We start from the raw sequence: 13371 nt of genomic DNA, 5'->3' as shown, positions 1-13371 counted from the left end.
GTACCATGGAACCTGCAGGAGCCCCTGCTTCTGGTTTACACAGGAGCTTTTAGGAGTCTGCCGTGCTTTCCCCAGAACTAGCCATGCTTCAGGTTTTCCCAACCCCTTTGTGTATAGCTAATGTCAATTCTTTCAGAATGGCTCACCACCACCCCCAACTTGACTTGTAAGAACACTTGCAAAACTTCGGGATGAGGGACATACTTGTCTTTTCTACCCAGCCATGCTACTGGAGGTTTAGACTCCATTACCCTAGACCGGTAATTTTTTTTTTTTTTTTTCTGCTAGCAATGTCCTAATAAACCCTTTCTTTTAAAAAGACTTCAGCTGTGGAAGTTAAAACTTTTGTTTAACAGTTAGTAATGAAGCATGGACTCCAGGACCCAGACTGCCCTGGTCTCAATTTTAACTGTGCAACTTACTAGCCCTATAACCTTGGGCAAGTTCTTAATCCCTGTGTGCTTGTGTTTTCAACTGTCAAATGGAGATTACGTCCAACCTCGTAAGGTTGTCCTCAGGATTAAGAGTTAATGCATGTGAAACCTTTAGAACAGCGCCTAGGACATACGAAACACGCAACAAACACTGCCCATTAGGATATCTAGGCAAATTTCACGCCCAGTACGGAAGTCCTTCCCATCAGTTCTCTACTCAGTACATTTCACAAGGGCACTTGAACCAGTAGAGCTCTCATCACGGAGCTAAAATCGATTTCATTGAAACTTTTATCTTCCACTTCTATTCCGGAACAGTACTTAGTCTCTCATGTCCTTCAAATAGGGGAAGCCCAACATACCTTCAAGCTAACCATTCCAAGTCACTTCAATTAGTTTTCACACCTCCAAATGCCTCACTCACCATCCTTGCCCCACTGCTCCCGTTTATCAGTGGCCAACTTAAAATATGGTATCCATAGTTAATACCACACCACACACACACAACACCCTACATTTTCTCAGTCTTTCCGCACTCATTTTATTATCTGATCTTCACAAGCCTTAGACAAAACCAGACGATTACTATCACCTTAGAGATAAGAAAATTGAGGCTTAGTTTAAGATACTGGCCCAAAGAAAGAGTCAATAATCAGAGAAGCTGGAACCAAAAAATGTTTCTTCTAACTCTATGTTAGGCCCGAAAAGCTTGGTACGAGGGCTACCTTCGATGCCTCGTGAGGACCGAAATACGGGGTGGGATACTGACTGATTTTAAGCTGGTGATTTTTAAGAAACAAAAGACTCAGAAAGAACCCTTGACCCTCCCCCTTACCTGCTTAAAGGAATTCAGGTAGGAAAACCTGCGCCAGGCAGCATTACTTTAGCATCAGAATATAAACTAAATGTGGCAGACAGGGAAAAATCTAGCAAAGCTTCTTTGCTGGACTCCCCTCTGTGCCCCATTGTTTCTGGGTGGCCACAAGAATGTTTACCACGTTAGTTCCTTCCCCTCTACCTGTGAATTGCCCTGTTACTACCCTTTGAAATCCCAGACCCCGACTCCCCTTCTCCTCAGTGCAGAATGGCGCACAGGCCTCCACTGCCATACTCCGTCCATATTCGTCTGGAACCTCCATATGTACATATATAATAAATTTGGACATTTTCTCCTGTTAATCTGTTAATTTAGTTATTGGCCCGGCCAGGAGAACTTAGAAACACTGGAGAAAATTTATTTTTTGCACCCAAATGCTACTCGAATGGATTTGTCAATGCCACCAATACTAACTTATTAGCAGCCACGACAATGCCATCACACAGCACGCTTGGAATCAACTAAAAGGCCTTGATCTTTTGTAAATGACTCTAACAAGCAAGATCCGTCTGATTTTAACATATTTAAAACCATTTTGAATCCTGCTTCTCTCAACTTCTGAATTGGTTTTCACTCAGATTTAGGTCATCCAAAATCTACCTTCGCTCGGGACTTGGTAAAAATGCTTATCAGAGCAAAGCCAAGGCCAAATACCAAAGACCTCCCTCCAGGAAGACATGCATCAACCCTAGTGGGGTGCCACAGTTTATCCAGCCCAAGTCACCTTAAAGGTGGGTAATTAAACACTTGCATTGCTCAATTCAAAATATACTAGCTTCAGCTACAGTCCTTCGACTTAGAAATCAAATTAATAAAGATTAAAACTTTAGTTTTGAGTAACTTATTTGTGAATCCATGTAGGTCCCTGACGATTATCATTTTTTTAAAGTACTCATATGCCAGCTGTTAATACGGTTAATAATAACCTCTTTTAAAATTTAACTGAGTATCAAATAGATATTTCTCTAAGGAAAATATACAAATGGCCAAAAAATATATGGTAAGATGTTCAATGTCAGTCATCAGAGAAACACAAACAAAAACCACAATGAGATGCCACTCCTGGGACAGCTAAAATCAAAATATGAGACAATAACAAATACTGACATGGAGAAATTGGAACCCTCATACATTGCTGGTGGGAATGTAAAATGGTACAGCCGTTTTGGAATACAGTCTGGCAGTTGCTCAAATGATTAAACACAGAGTTACTACGTGACCTAGTAATTCCAATCCTAGGTATATATCCAAGAGAAATGAAAACATATGTCTACATAGAAACTTGTACATAAATGTTTATAGCAACATTATCCATAATAGCCCCAAACTGGAAATAACCTAAATGTCTATTAACAGAAGAATGGATAAACAAAATGTAGTAGATCCAGACAATTCAGTTACAAGAACAAAGTACTGACATATGCTACAATATGAATGTACCTTGAAAACATTATGCTAAATTAAAGAAGCCAGTCACAAAAGACCGCATATTATATGAAATGTTCCGAATAGGCAAATCTATATAGACAGCAGATTACTAGTTGCTTAGGGCTAGGGGCAGGTACTTGGGGGTGACAGCTAAACAGTACAGGTTTATTTTTTAAGGTGATGAGAATGTTCTAAAATTGAGTGTGGTGACGGTTACACATATCTGTGAATATATCAAGAACCACAGAGTTGTACACTTTAAATGGGTTGATGGTATAGTATATGAACTACATCTCAATAAAACTGTTTTTAAAAAAGCTCTAGAATAAAAGATTAGTTTCTCTTTTTCTTAGATAAAACACTATCCTGACTGTTCTACCAATAACGTCCTACAAACTGTATATTTATGCACTCAGCTACACATGTAACGTGTCTGGCATGGCTAACAATCATTATTTATTACGAACCTCTGATGAAACTAGCTAAATAATCATTATGTCGAGAACAGAAGTGTCAGAACATGAATAATCCTAATTCTCCAGCTGATGGACTTTATCCTTGATAAAAACACATCTATATCTACATTCACAAAACAAAAACACCAAAACATAAATTCAACATGAGTTTATTCAGAATGTGACTTATTTGAACAGCCAATTCAAAAAACTAATAGAATACTATACTATGAATTAATTAAAGATGAATGCAATATGGCTCAGTATCAAAACCAAGAGTTTTGGATTTTATTTGATGTTATTGAAGCACAACTCAGTGGAATCAAACAGGTAATTTAAATACCCATGGTATAATTTGGGATTTAACACCAGATTTGAAAAATCGAACGCTTAGATTTGATATACTTCAGAAATACCTAACTTTTCACTGAAAGTTTGAACATTTTTAAGAGACGACTGCCCCAAATTAACAAATTATTGAAAAGACACCTTAGGCTTTTCATAAATACTATACCACACTTCTTCATTTAAGCCAAAATAGATTTAGACTTGGTGCCCAAATATCCAATACAATGAAATGAATTGTAAACTTTCTGATAAATAACCTTGGAATAAGCCTGTTTATTAATATTTATAACAAAAACTATTCTTTGAATCATGCTTTAGAGTATACAAAAGACTTTCTGTCTACGAACTTGTATTTCCTAATCATATCAACAGACAACAGATGAATGAAAGGACTTCTTCCCCCCTAAGGAAAACTTAGTATGTAGTACAAAATCTTCTCCCGCTAAACAAACCTTTGAACAATGTTATACATAAGGATGATACCAGCTTACTCCTAGAGAGAAGATTTGTGGCTACAATGTATCTTATCTTAATAGAATTCTTCCAGTCTTGTCATTGACTTAGCTGACAGAGCTGGAACTGAGTATCAACAGTGAAAATCAGGTTTTACTTTTAACTTTTTTTAAAAAAGAGAATTATTCTAGAATTTTAAAATCTCAACTTCTTCATAACCTCTTTTTTCCTTTCACTTTAGCAATTTTCACATCAGTTTTATGTCTAATGATAATGGAACCTAGTGAAACTGAGGATAGAAAATGCAATGGGCTAAAATTGAGGCGAGATGTCAGGAAATCATGTGCAGAAACACAACTGTGTTGCAGATTTCTTTCTGAAGTGTAATTTTATGGAATGTGCAAACCCCAATAGATTTGCAAATATAAAATTATTATAAAAGTATTTTCAATTTAGCTTGTCAGGGTGCTAAAAATAAATTTACTGCGGTACCTCTATACTGGGTGGCTGCTAATTTTAATTTATCTAGGAAGCCTGATAAACTTAAAGAGAATTTAAAAATGACTTGAATATAATTTAACCAGTATAAAGTTGGTTTTCTGCTTTCGCCTATAAAAACTGATAAAAATTTTAAATGGCATTACATAATTGAACGGAAAAAAATTGTATTGTAAGCATCAATGTCAAGCTTACTCAGAGAATCTACCCACTTTCCCCCACTTTCCAAATACAGCTACTTGGCCTTGTAAAGCTGGGCCTGGAAGGCAGATCGCAATTAAAGTAGGTCAATGCTCTCATTATTTTAGGACTTTATTCATTTTATGACAATTATTCTACCCTTTTCAATACGAATTCCATTCCCCTCATTACAAGTGACTGAAGTAAAACAGGAGGGAGTAAATGTGTCTCTCACGTGTTAATACCACACCATCCTCCCCCAAATTCTGAACTCAATAGCTCAAGGCAAGATCCCTACTGCTGTCTTTCCTCCTTAACACTTAACAATAGCTTAAAAATTTTGGGGCAGATTTTAGCATCTTTGGTATGTTTATTCAACAATCACCAACCTTCAGCCACCGTACCCATACCCTACACCCTAAGCTCAACAAAGGTTTGGAGACTGAGTAGATGATACAGAAATGAACAGATATTATTAACAGCTCCGTGACCTTAAAGAAGCCACTTAACTTCCGGGAACCTTTCCTTGTTTGTAAAATACTGACTGCCATTTCACAGGGCTGTCTAGAATTAACAGGCAAAATTTAAGGCAGTATTTTGCAAACTCTAAGGAACCGTACAAATGTTAAGCTAACCATTCCCCCCCTCAGTTCAAGTCTCCTATTTAATGTCTTCTAGCATAAAAATGTCTCCAGATACCACGTACTCTTCTTTCTGCTTAGGTGTCCATAAACAATAAGTTTCTACAGAAATATATTATGCACTATCATATAGAAATATGATTACTCACATAAGTAATGTCTCTCAAAACAAATCAGCAGATAGAAACTATGTCTATTGTAAGTTAACATTTTACGAAGTTATTTTATATAAAATAAAATCAAAAGTTTAACTCACCGCACATTTTTCCACTTTGCCAGCATTATTAGCCCATTTTACTAAAGCTAGTAATCGAACAAAGAGTTGGCGCGTCCGGCTAGCAAACTGCACTATTTCTATTTTCCTATAAAATAAAACAATTCTGAATGAAGCAACATATTTAAAAGAGTATTTCACAATTTATTTCATCTGAACTAAAGTATGACTCAATCTTTGTTTACAACCACTACAACAAAATGAACCACCTAAAATATTTATCTAAATACATATGAATTATTGTCACATTTTGTATACCACCTGCATATGCTTCTTTTCCACCTCAGTGTAATAAATCCAAAAGATTTTAGCAATATATCACATTTTAAAAATCAATTTTATATTGCAATAAAAGTTATTTACTAAAACATACTAAATACACAGATATAAAATTACTATATAAAAGTTAACTGGGTCACATAGGAGAGCAAATTAGGAGTTATGAATTTCATAATTAAAATTACGAGTTATGAAATTAGTGACCTTTTTGGTTCACTAATATAATAAACTAGATAAAGGAATTAAAATAGATCTTTACCAAAGCTTGAAACTATTATTTCTACAAAAGCAAAGGCCCAATTCCCATTTTGCAAGGACATGATTTTTAAAAATTGAATAATCAGAGAACTATGCAACTCTTTACCAAACTAATGTCAATGACAAACTTAAACCATCCAAACAAAGCTAAGAAAGTTGAGTACTGAAAATAAAAGCTAGCAGGTCTGTCTGTATCTATTTGTATGCTATACCCACTACAATGCTTTTTCTCCCAATACTCATCAGTAATTTTTATCATCTCCTCATAAAGCCTCCAAAGCTTTACTAAAAGCTTTATGTTGTCAATCAATGTGTTAACCAGACCTCTCAACTTCACCTCAGCTACAAAACTGATAGTCATACCTTTCATGGTTTACCCTAAGACACCGAAAAAAAACATTCAACAGGCCAGGACTAATGACAGGACCCAAACAGGACATCAACCTCCCTCTAAGTGGACTCTGATCTGTTCCTCTTAGTACAGCTGTTCAATAAGCTATAGATCCAATCCACATCTCTTCATCTCGCCAATAGCAACACCATGATGCAATGCACCAATATAAAATTTCTGCTTAAGTATAATCCTGACTGAAGACTTCAGAGTCTAGCTCCTATCGAGAGCATACGTGGCCCACAACCTGATAGGCTTCCTTAAGGATCAGCCAGCAATGTGATTATTGGTAACGTACAGAAGAATCAAGGACACTGATACAGTTACTTTACCTGTGTCTCTGAAGGATCCTAAGAGATAAAACAAGCAGAGCCTCACAGGCAAGAGTGGGACACCGCAGAAATGTTAAATGTACATTAAAATCTGGCAGCCACCCCAGTGCTAAGAGCCTCAGTACTGTCACTTCAATGGATTACAGAGGATGTGAAGCCTCTGCTACTCTCCCAGAGCAAATGTATTTGTATGTTATTAGCTTTCCCGAATGAACTTCTCTACTGGAAAAAAGACATCCCTCCCTCTGCAAACTACTGTAACATGGTTTTTCCTGACACCACACTGTCTCAAGTGATAGGCAGCATGAGTCAGTTTTCTGGAGCCCAGTTTCCCTTCCTACCTGAGAGTGGACAAAACAATCCTGACTTTCATTTTCATTTCCTTCCTTTAAAACTGATCAGTCAAACCATAACACAGGCATGCTTCAATTGTCTCTTCTACCCCTATCTTTCTGATCTGTCTAATTCTATCAAAAAGGTCACTTGGGGGTAGGAATGGAATGTAGTCCCTAATGGATTGCTAAAATCCTCCCTAGTGTCCCTAGTGACTTGGTATTAAAAAAAAAAAAAATCAACCAAGGAGCGTAAATAGTGCCAAAGATATAGTCAAATAGCCTACGCAGGAGCCACAATTTCAATCTCTATCACATGATTTCTCTGAAACCTTAATGTATCTTCCTCCTATGGCCTATGGAAACATACTAATGTTTAGTTATATCTTAAGCCCCAAACTCCAATTGAATCAAAATTCTCTCAACTATAAATCAGCATTAGCAGTAGGCAAATGCCAACTCTCTAAAGATATCGAACAGCATAATTAGCAAATGGTAAATTAGCAGCCAGCTTTCGAAAGTCAGTCTATTTCTCAGCTTTTCCATCAAGTTCTGTATCTTCTACCGCTTCTCATGCCCCTCAGGCACTTGACCTGGCCAGTGACTGAATACAGGTTTCTAGCACATAAGGTCCAGAGCTGGTCTCACACCAATTTGTCAAGGATGAGGAAATTACATTTCCCAGGGCTCCCTAAACAAATGGTGTACAATAAAATGCACCCTAGATTTTCTGGGCCTAGATTTCCGATCCACAGCCCTAGCACCCACATGCACTCTCTCCTACTCGTACATAAATACACACTCATAGATATATCAACACAGACAAAGATTTAAGGTTTTTTTCATACTCACCTTTCCACATCAGATTTCCTTGGCAGTCTAAGAAGAAAAAAAGAGAAAGTGACTAAATATATGCATACCTTCATCAAAATATGATAATGGCCTTTACTTTGACTCTATTAAATACCGCAGTGTTTTCGAAAAACTGGATAAACAGCCACTACAGGCTTGTGTGGTTACCTACTTTTTCATTAATACTTTTATGAGTTTCCAGTAATGTGGCTATAAGGGAAAAAAATCAACAAAGGAACATTTCTCTCCTTTCAAAATGCTTCAAAAGGTATTGCACGAACCTCAAACATTTAATAAGCCCGTCTTACATTAGCACACTATGGATCAGACGGAGTCAGAGAAAATATTCTTTGAAGACCCAAATGGCCACGGATGCAGATTGCTACTTAGTTGACAGCCTCCCTGTCCCAGTGGAACTTTGTTTCCAAGCAGTAATCCTTCTGTTTTGTTACAGTGGGCAAAACTGGAAGTTGAGTACATACAAAAGAGCCAGTGTCAGCCAAAGGTTTTACAGTAATTACAATGTTGCATGTGGTTAGATGTAAAAGATTTGCGTTACTTTTAAACAGCGCCAGTAAGGTTTTGATTTCTTTTTCTGCTAGTTGTCCAGGGCTGATAGCCAGCACCAATGTCACCATTTTCCCTGACAAATTATACCATTGAACACTCACATCCACTGAGGCTCCTAGGAAGGTCCTGATTTGCCTCCTGAATCGCCATATTCTGTAAACCTCCATTCCCATGGTCCAAGATTCAATGGCCTGAACAACTCTAAAGCTTCCCTTACATTTAATCAGTTCTTGAAGAATACACACCAAGACCCCTAGATCCCCTTCCCACCCACATTCCACAGATGCAGAAAAACTAAAACCACCCCCAGGGATTCAAAGCATAAGAAGGCAAAACCATTAAAATGAGCTCTGGCTTGTAGTTACCTACAATTCTTAGGGTAGATAGTGGGATAGAAGCTGAAGATATAACCTGAGTAATAAAGAAAACGAGGTGGGGGCTGGAAAGATCAGATGACAAAGCAGAAATGAAGGCTTTAGTGTAACACTGCAAATAAAAGCAGCTACTGGCAAGTCCCTCTACATGTGAAAGCTCCTGAGAACACTCCTAGAGAAGCCACAATTCCCATCCTCAAGAAAGGGAGAGAATAAGAACCATGGGTTTGAGAGAGAGAGAGAGAGAGAGAGAAACAGAAGAGTAGAGACTGTGGGTAGAAAGAACAGGAATTTATGGACAACAAATACACCATTTGGGGCAAAAGACTTAAAATGCAAATTTTTGAAAGTGGTAAGTCACAGAAACTCATTTACACCAAAGTGCGATAAGACTACCTAAGGTTCTAACTAGCACTTTCTGATTTTAACTAAGGGTTTTTTTTAAAAAAGAGTGGAAAAAGCTAAGTCCCTACAAAGTCAAGGCAGAGTGCAAACTCTAAGATGACAGCATGTATATTGGGGGAGGGTGGGGGTCAGAAGGAGAAGAAAAAAACTAGAAATCTGGGGACAAAGACAAACCGCCTAAAATGCCAAGGCTGTCCTTTTTACTTTCAATAGCTCACAGACAAGCATCAAATGTGGCAGAAATAAGACTCTTATAAAGTGTATCTAGAACACTGGTTTTACATTATTAATGCATTAATGCTGACAGTTTCTACCTGGACAAGGGGGAAAAATGATTTAGGAACTTAACTAATTTTGGTTACCACAAATCAAAAGAGAGAAAAGTTATTTTATATATACACCTATATATCAAGAGCAACAGTGAATTTTCCTATAAAATTATCCATGGTCTACGATGACAATTTTAAAAATTCATTTGTTGATGTATTAAATCAATAAATACTTAGTTAAACCCTGACTACGTGCCAGGCATTGTTCTAGGTCGTGGGGACAGTAGCAAAACCAATCAAAATCCCTGTCCTCACGGAGCTTCCAAGCTTCCAGTGGAGAGGAGACCAACAATAAATAATGTCCAGTGGCAGCAAGTGCTGTACAGAGAAACAGAGCAGAGAGTGAAGAGGCAGAGGGCTTTTCATGGATAGTCAGAGAAAGTCTTTCTGGTAAATTATATCTGAATAAAGACCTAAAAGAAATGAGAACGCAAACCACATAGATTTCTGGGGGCAGAGCAAAGCGGGGAGAGTGCCTGCCACTTTCAAGCAACATCAAGAGGGTAGAGTGGCTGAAACAGAACAAGCCAGGAGGAGAGTATTAGGAAATGAAATTAAAGAGGGAAGAGAGAGAAAGCACAGATCACATAGGGCCTTAAAGGTGTGGTGACCACAATGTTCTGGTTTGCCGAAGACAGAGCAACAGGCATAAACTGAGATTAATATTATTACTAACAGCACCACCTTTCATGCTCAAAAGTGTCCTGATTTGGACCATGAATTATATGGCCACCTTATAAATAGGTGACTGTAAAAATTTTTACTCGAAGTGAGATGGGGAACCACTGGAGGGGTTGTGAGCAGAAAAATTTTTAAAGGATTATCCTGCCTGTTTCATGGAGGAAAACCCAGTTAGCAGACAGACTACTGAAGTAACACGGGTGAAGGAATAACACTTGATGGAAACATTGAAAAGTGCTCAGATTCTGAAGTCAGAGATGACAAGACTTGCTGATGTACTGGGTATGGCACTAGAAAAAAGAGGAGCCAGAAATCATTCCAATATTTTTGGCCTAAGCAACAATAGGAAAAATGGAGCCACTATTTGGTGAGATAGGAAAGGTTTGGGGGAATCGAGTGGAAGCAGGAGTGTGGTTCTGGACTTGGAACACTGAAACGACTGTTGGGTATTTAAATGTAGGCATCTAGATATAGTCTGGAGTTCAGTGGAGAGATCTATGCTGGAGATGTATGGGAATCGTTATCTTATAAAGGGCATGGGACTAAAACTATATACTTATTCTACAGTGATAACATAGAGGTTTCTCTCTTCATAACTAAGGTCCTAAAATAGTAGGAACACTACAGTTTTCAACACTTTTCCATAGCTATACATAGGACAGGTGACGTTTACATACATGAAATTTTCTCATGGATACTCTTGGATGTTTTTTTCTCTTGGATTTTCATGAAATCGAACAATAAATGGTGCAGAGTATATCACTACAATAAACTCTAATCATGACACCTATTTAAGTTTCTCCTTAGACGGGGTAGACTTCTTTCTCTCCCATTCAATAAAGTACAATGTACAAAAGTTGAGTGAGAATGATGTTTTACAGTAACAGTGTAACCTTTCTTAATTCTTTTGGTTATTTGCAAACAAACATTTTATAGTAACAAATTACTGACACTTTAGTCTAATATCCATATACTAATTATGTCAATTGAAAACACTGGAGTCTAGCAACAGATAAAACATACAAACTAATCTAGATAAAAACTAATAATTTTTACCTTTTTCTGAACCTGGAGCAAAATACATAAAACAGTAATTAAAGTATATATGCCCCCCAATTTTACAGTGTCTTTTCTTCACACACTGAAAATCATTAGTATATTCTGACCCTATTCTGAAGGGGATTAACACCCTAATCATGTTCCCAGGCATTTCATGGGTACCTTGGGTGATTTATAAATTCCCTTCATACTTCAAGAAATAATAACAGCAGGCCAGTTACAAAAAAATCTTTCACTTACACGAAATGCGTTAAGATTTCAAACACTCTCAAATGTTTCAGGAAAAACAACAACACTTGGAATCCAACATTTTGGATTCTTTTATACGCATCTCCCGAATTTAAACTTAGTCAAAAGCAATTACAATCCACATTTAAAATGTACCGTCAAGAGGCTGTAAAACAGATTTCCTGTCTTTGGAATTTTCTTAAAGCTCGAATATTATGTATTCCTAAACCCTAATCTTGGGCTTTGGGCTAAACAGCTTCCAGCCTAGAAATCAATAGGGTTTAGTTAGCAACTTGAGCAAAAACCCCAAAGACGGGATTTTCAGAGCAAGTCTAACAACATGCATAATTAACAAGTCTCGGTTGCTTATCCAGAAAGACCCCAAATGCCAAGCTTCTCCTCCACCTCCGCTGAGCCCCAGGAGTTCTGAAATTCTAGACTAAGCAGCCCCGCAGAGAGGAGAAAACAGCAGCCTCTAGGGGAGAGGGAGGTGCAAACCTCTTAGCCAGTTGGGCGGGAAGGGGGGGCTGGGGAGCAGGCATGGGTTTCGCGGCACTTACAGGTCCGTCAACACCATGAGCTCCGAGTAGGCCCGGTGCAGCAGAAATTCGATGAGGGTGCTGAGCCGGTAGCCAGGGCTGGCTGCGGCGGCAGCGGCTGCCGCCACGGCGGCTCCAGCAGGAGCAGGCGCCGGGGCTGACGCGGGGCCGCCGCTGCCTCCGCCACCGCCTCCGGGAGGAACCAGCTGGTGGTTCTCCAGCTGCACTGGGGCCATGGCGGCGCAGGGCCAGGCTTGGCGCAGCGGCACAAGATGCAGCCCGCGAGCCTCCCGGGCGCTCGGTCACCGCGCCGAAATGGGCGCGGGCAGAGTCGCCGCCGCCTACTGCCGGACCGCCTCTGAACAGGAAGCCGTGCGCCGGCCGCGGAGGCCCGCCCCCATGTAGCGACGAGCCCGCCAGCCCCAGGGACTGGAGCGAGGGGCGGGGGAGAGGGCGGGAAAGCGGGGCTGCAGCTGCAAGGAAGCAGCGCCTCCGCCACCGATCAGATGCTGCTTCGCCAGGTAGCCGCAGCGTCCATGACGGCCCAAGGCGGAAGTCGTTAGGCAGAGCGGAAGGGGAACCGGCAGGGGGACTTCCGACACCAACCTGTGCTTTTTCTGCCGGCTGTCGGGGGGCCGGGACTTTCGGGGGTGCGTGGGAGTGGGGCGGGGCCGGCGCGCAGACCGGAAAAGCGGAAACGGCGACCGCCGGAAACGGGTGTGGGGGCGGAGCCGGAGTCGTCACCGCGAACGTCAGTGTTTGCTCCGCCCTTGCCTTCACCGCCCTCGGGGTTTAAAAGGCTCCAATTAGGCCTGAGGTACTTGTCCGCGCTCTGTAGGATGGCGCCGATGCGGCTGGGGATTGTCCCGCCGAGATGTCTGTGAGTTCTGGTTATGGAATTGCGAAGAAATTGTAGCAGCTGCGCACTTGTGACTTCTCAGGTCTTTGCACCTCCCACAGTCTGCTCATGCGCCTTTCGTGGGATAGAAAACGTTACCGTCATTGGTGTGTTTTTTTTTAACTGTGGGAAAAGATGCGAGAAAATATGATTGGAGGTAGGAGCAGGGCTGCTGGCAGAATAACTTCACTTTAATGGAGTTGGATGGATACTGATCTCATTAGTGACCCCCAAATTCCGGCAGTTCTACCACAGA

At 40.0% G+C, this 13371-nt stretch overlaps 1 protein-coding gene across 2 annotated transcripts in view; it reads right to left on the bottom strand.

Annotated features, from left to right (window-relative positions):
- The window catches only part of MED14 (mediator complex subunit 14), a 76600-nt gene extending 63829 nt beyond the window's left edge, over nt 1-12771 (bottom strand). Inside the window, exons 1-3 of one of the 2 annotated variants that reach the window (XM_081043312.1) lie at nt 12239-12771; nt 8033-8059; nt 5571-5676 (exon numbers count right to left, since the gene is read on the bottom strand). In XM_081043312.1, coding sequence (XP_080899438.1) covers nt 5571-5676; nt 8033-8059; nt 12239-12453 — 348 coding nt within the window. In that variant the 5' untranslated portion in view covers nt 12454-12771. The remainder of the gene's footprint in view (nt 1-5570; nt 5677-8032; nt 8060-12238) is intronic. The other variant, XM_081043311.1, reaches the window with a different exon arrangement.
- Nucleotides 12772-13371: the final 600 nt, after the last annotated feature.

The sequence above is a fragment of the Rhinolophus hipposideros genome (assembly GCF_964194185.1).
Source record: "Rhinolophus hipposideros genome assembly, chromosome: X".
Classification (NCBI taxonomy): domain Eukaryota; kingdom Metazoa; phylum Chordata; class Mammalia; order Chiroptera; family Rhinolophidae; genus Rhinolophus; species Rhinolophus hipposideros.
The sequence above is the reverse complement of the archived record's forward strand: the minus strand, read 5'-3'. Positions and strand labels throughout refer to the sequence as shown.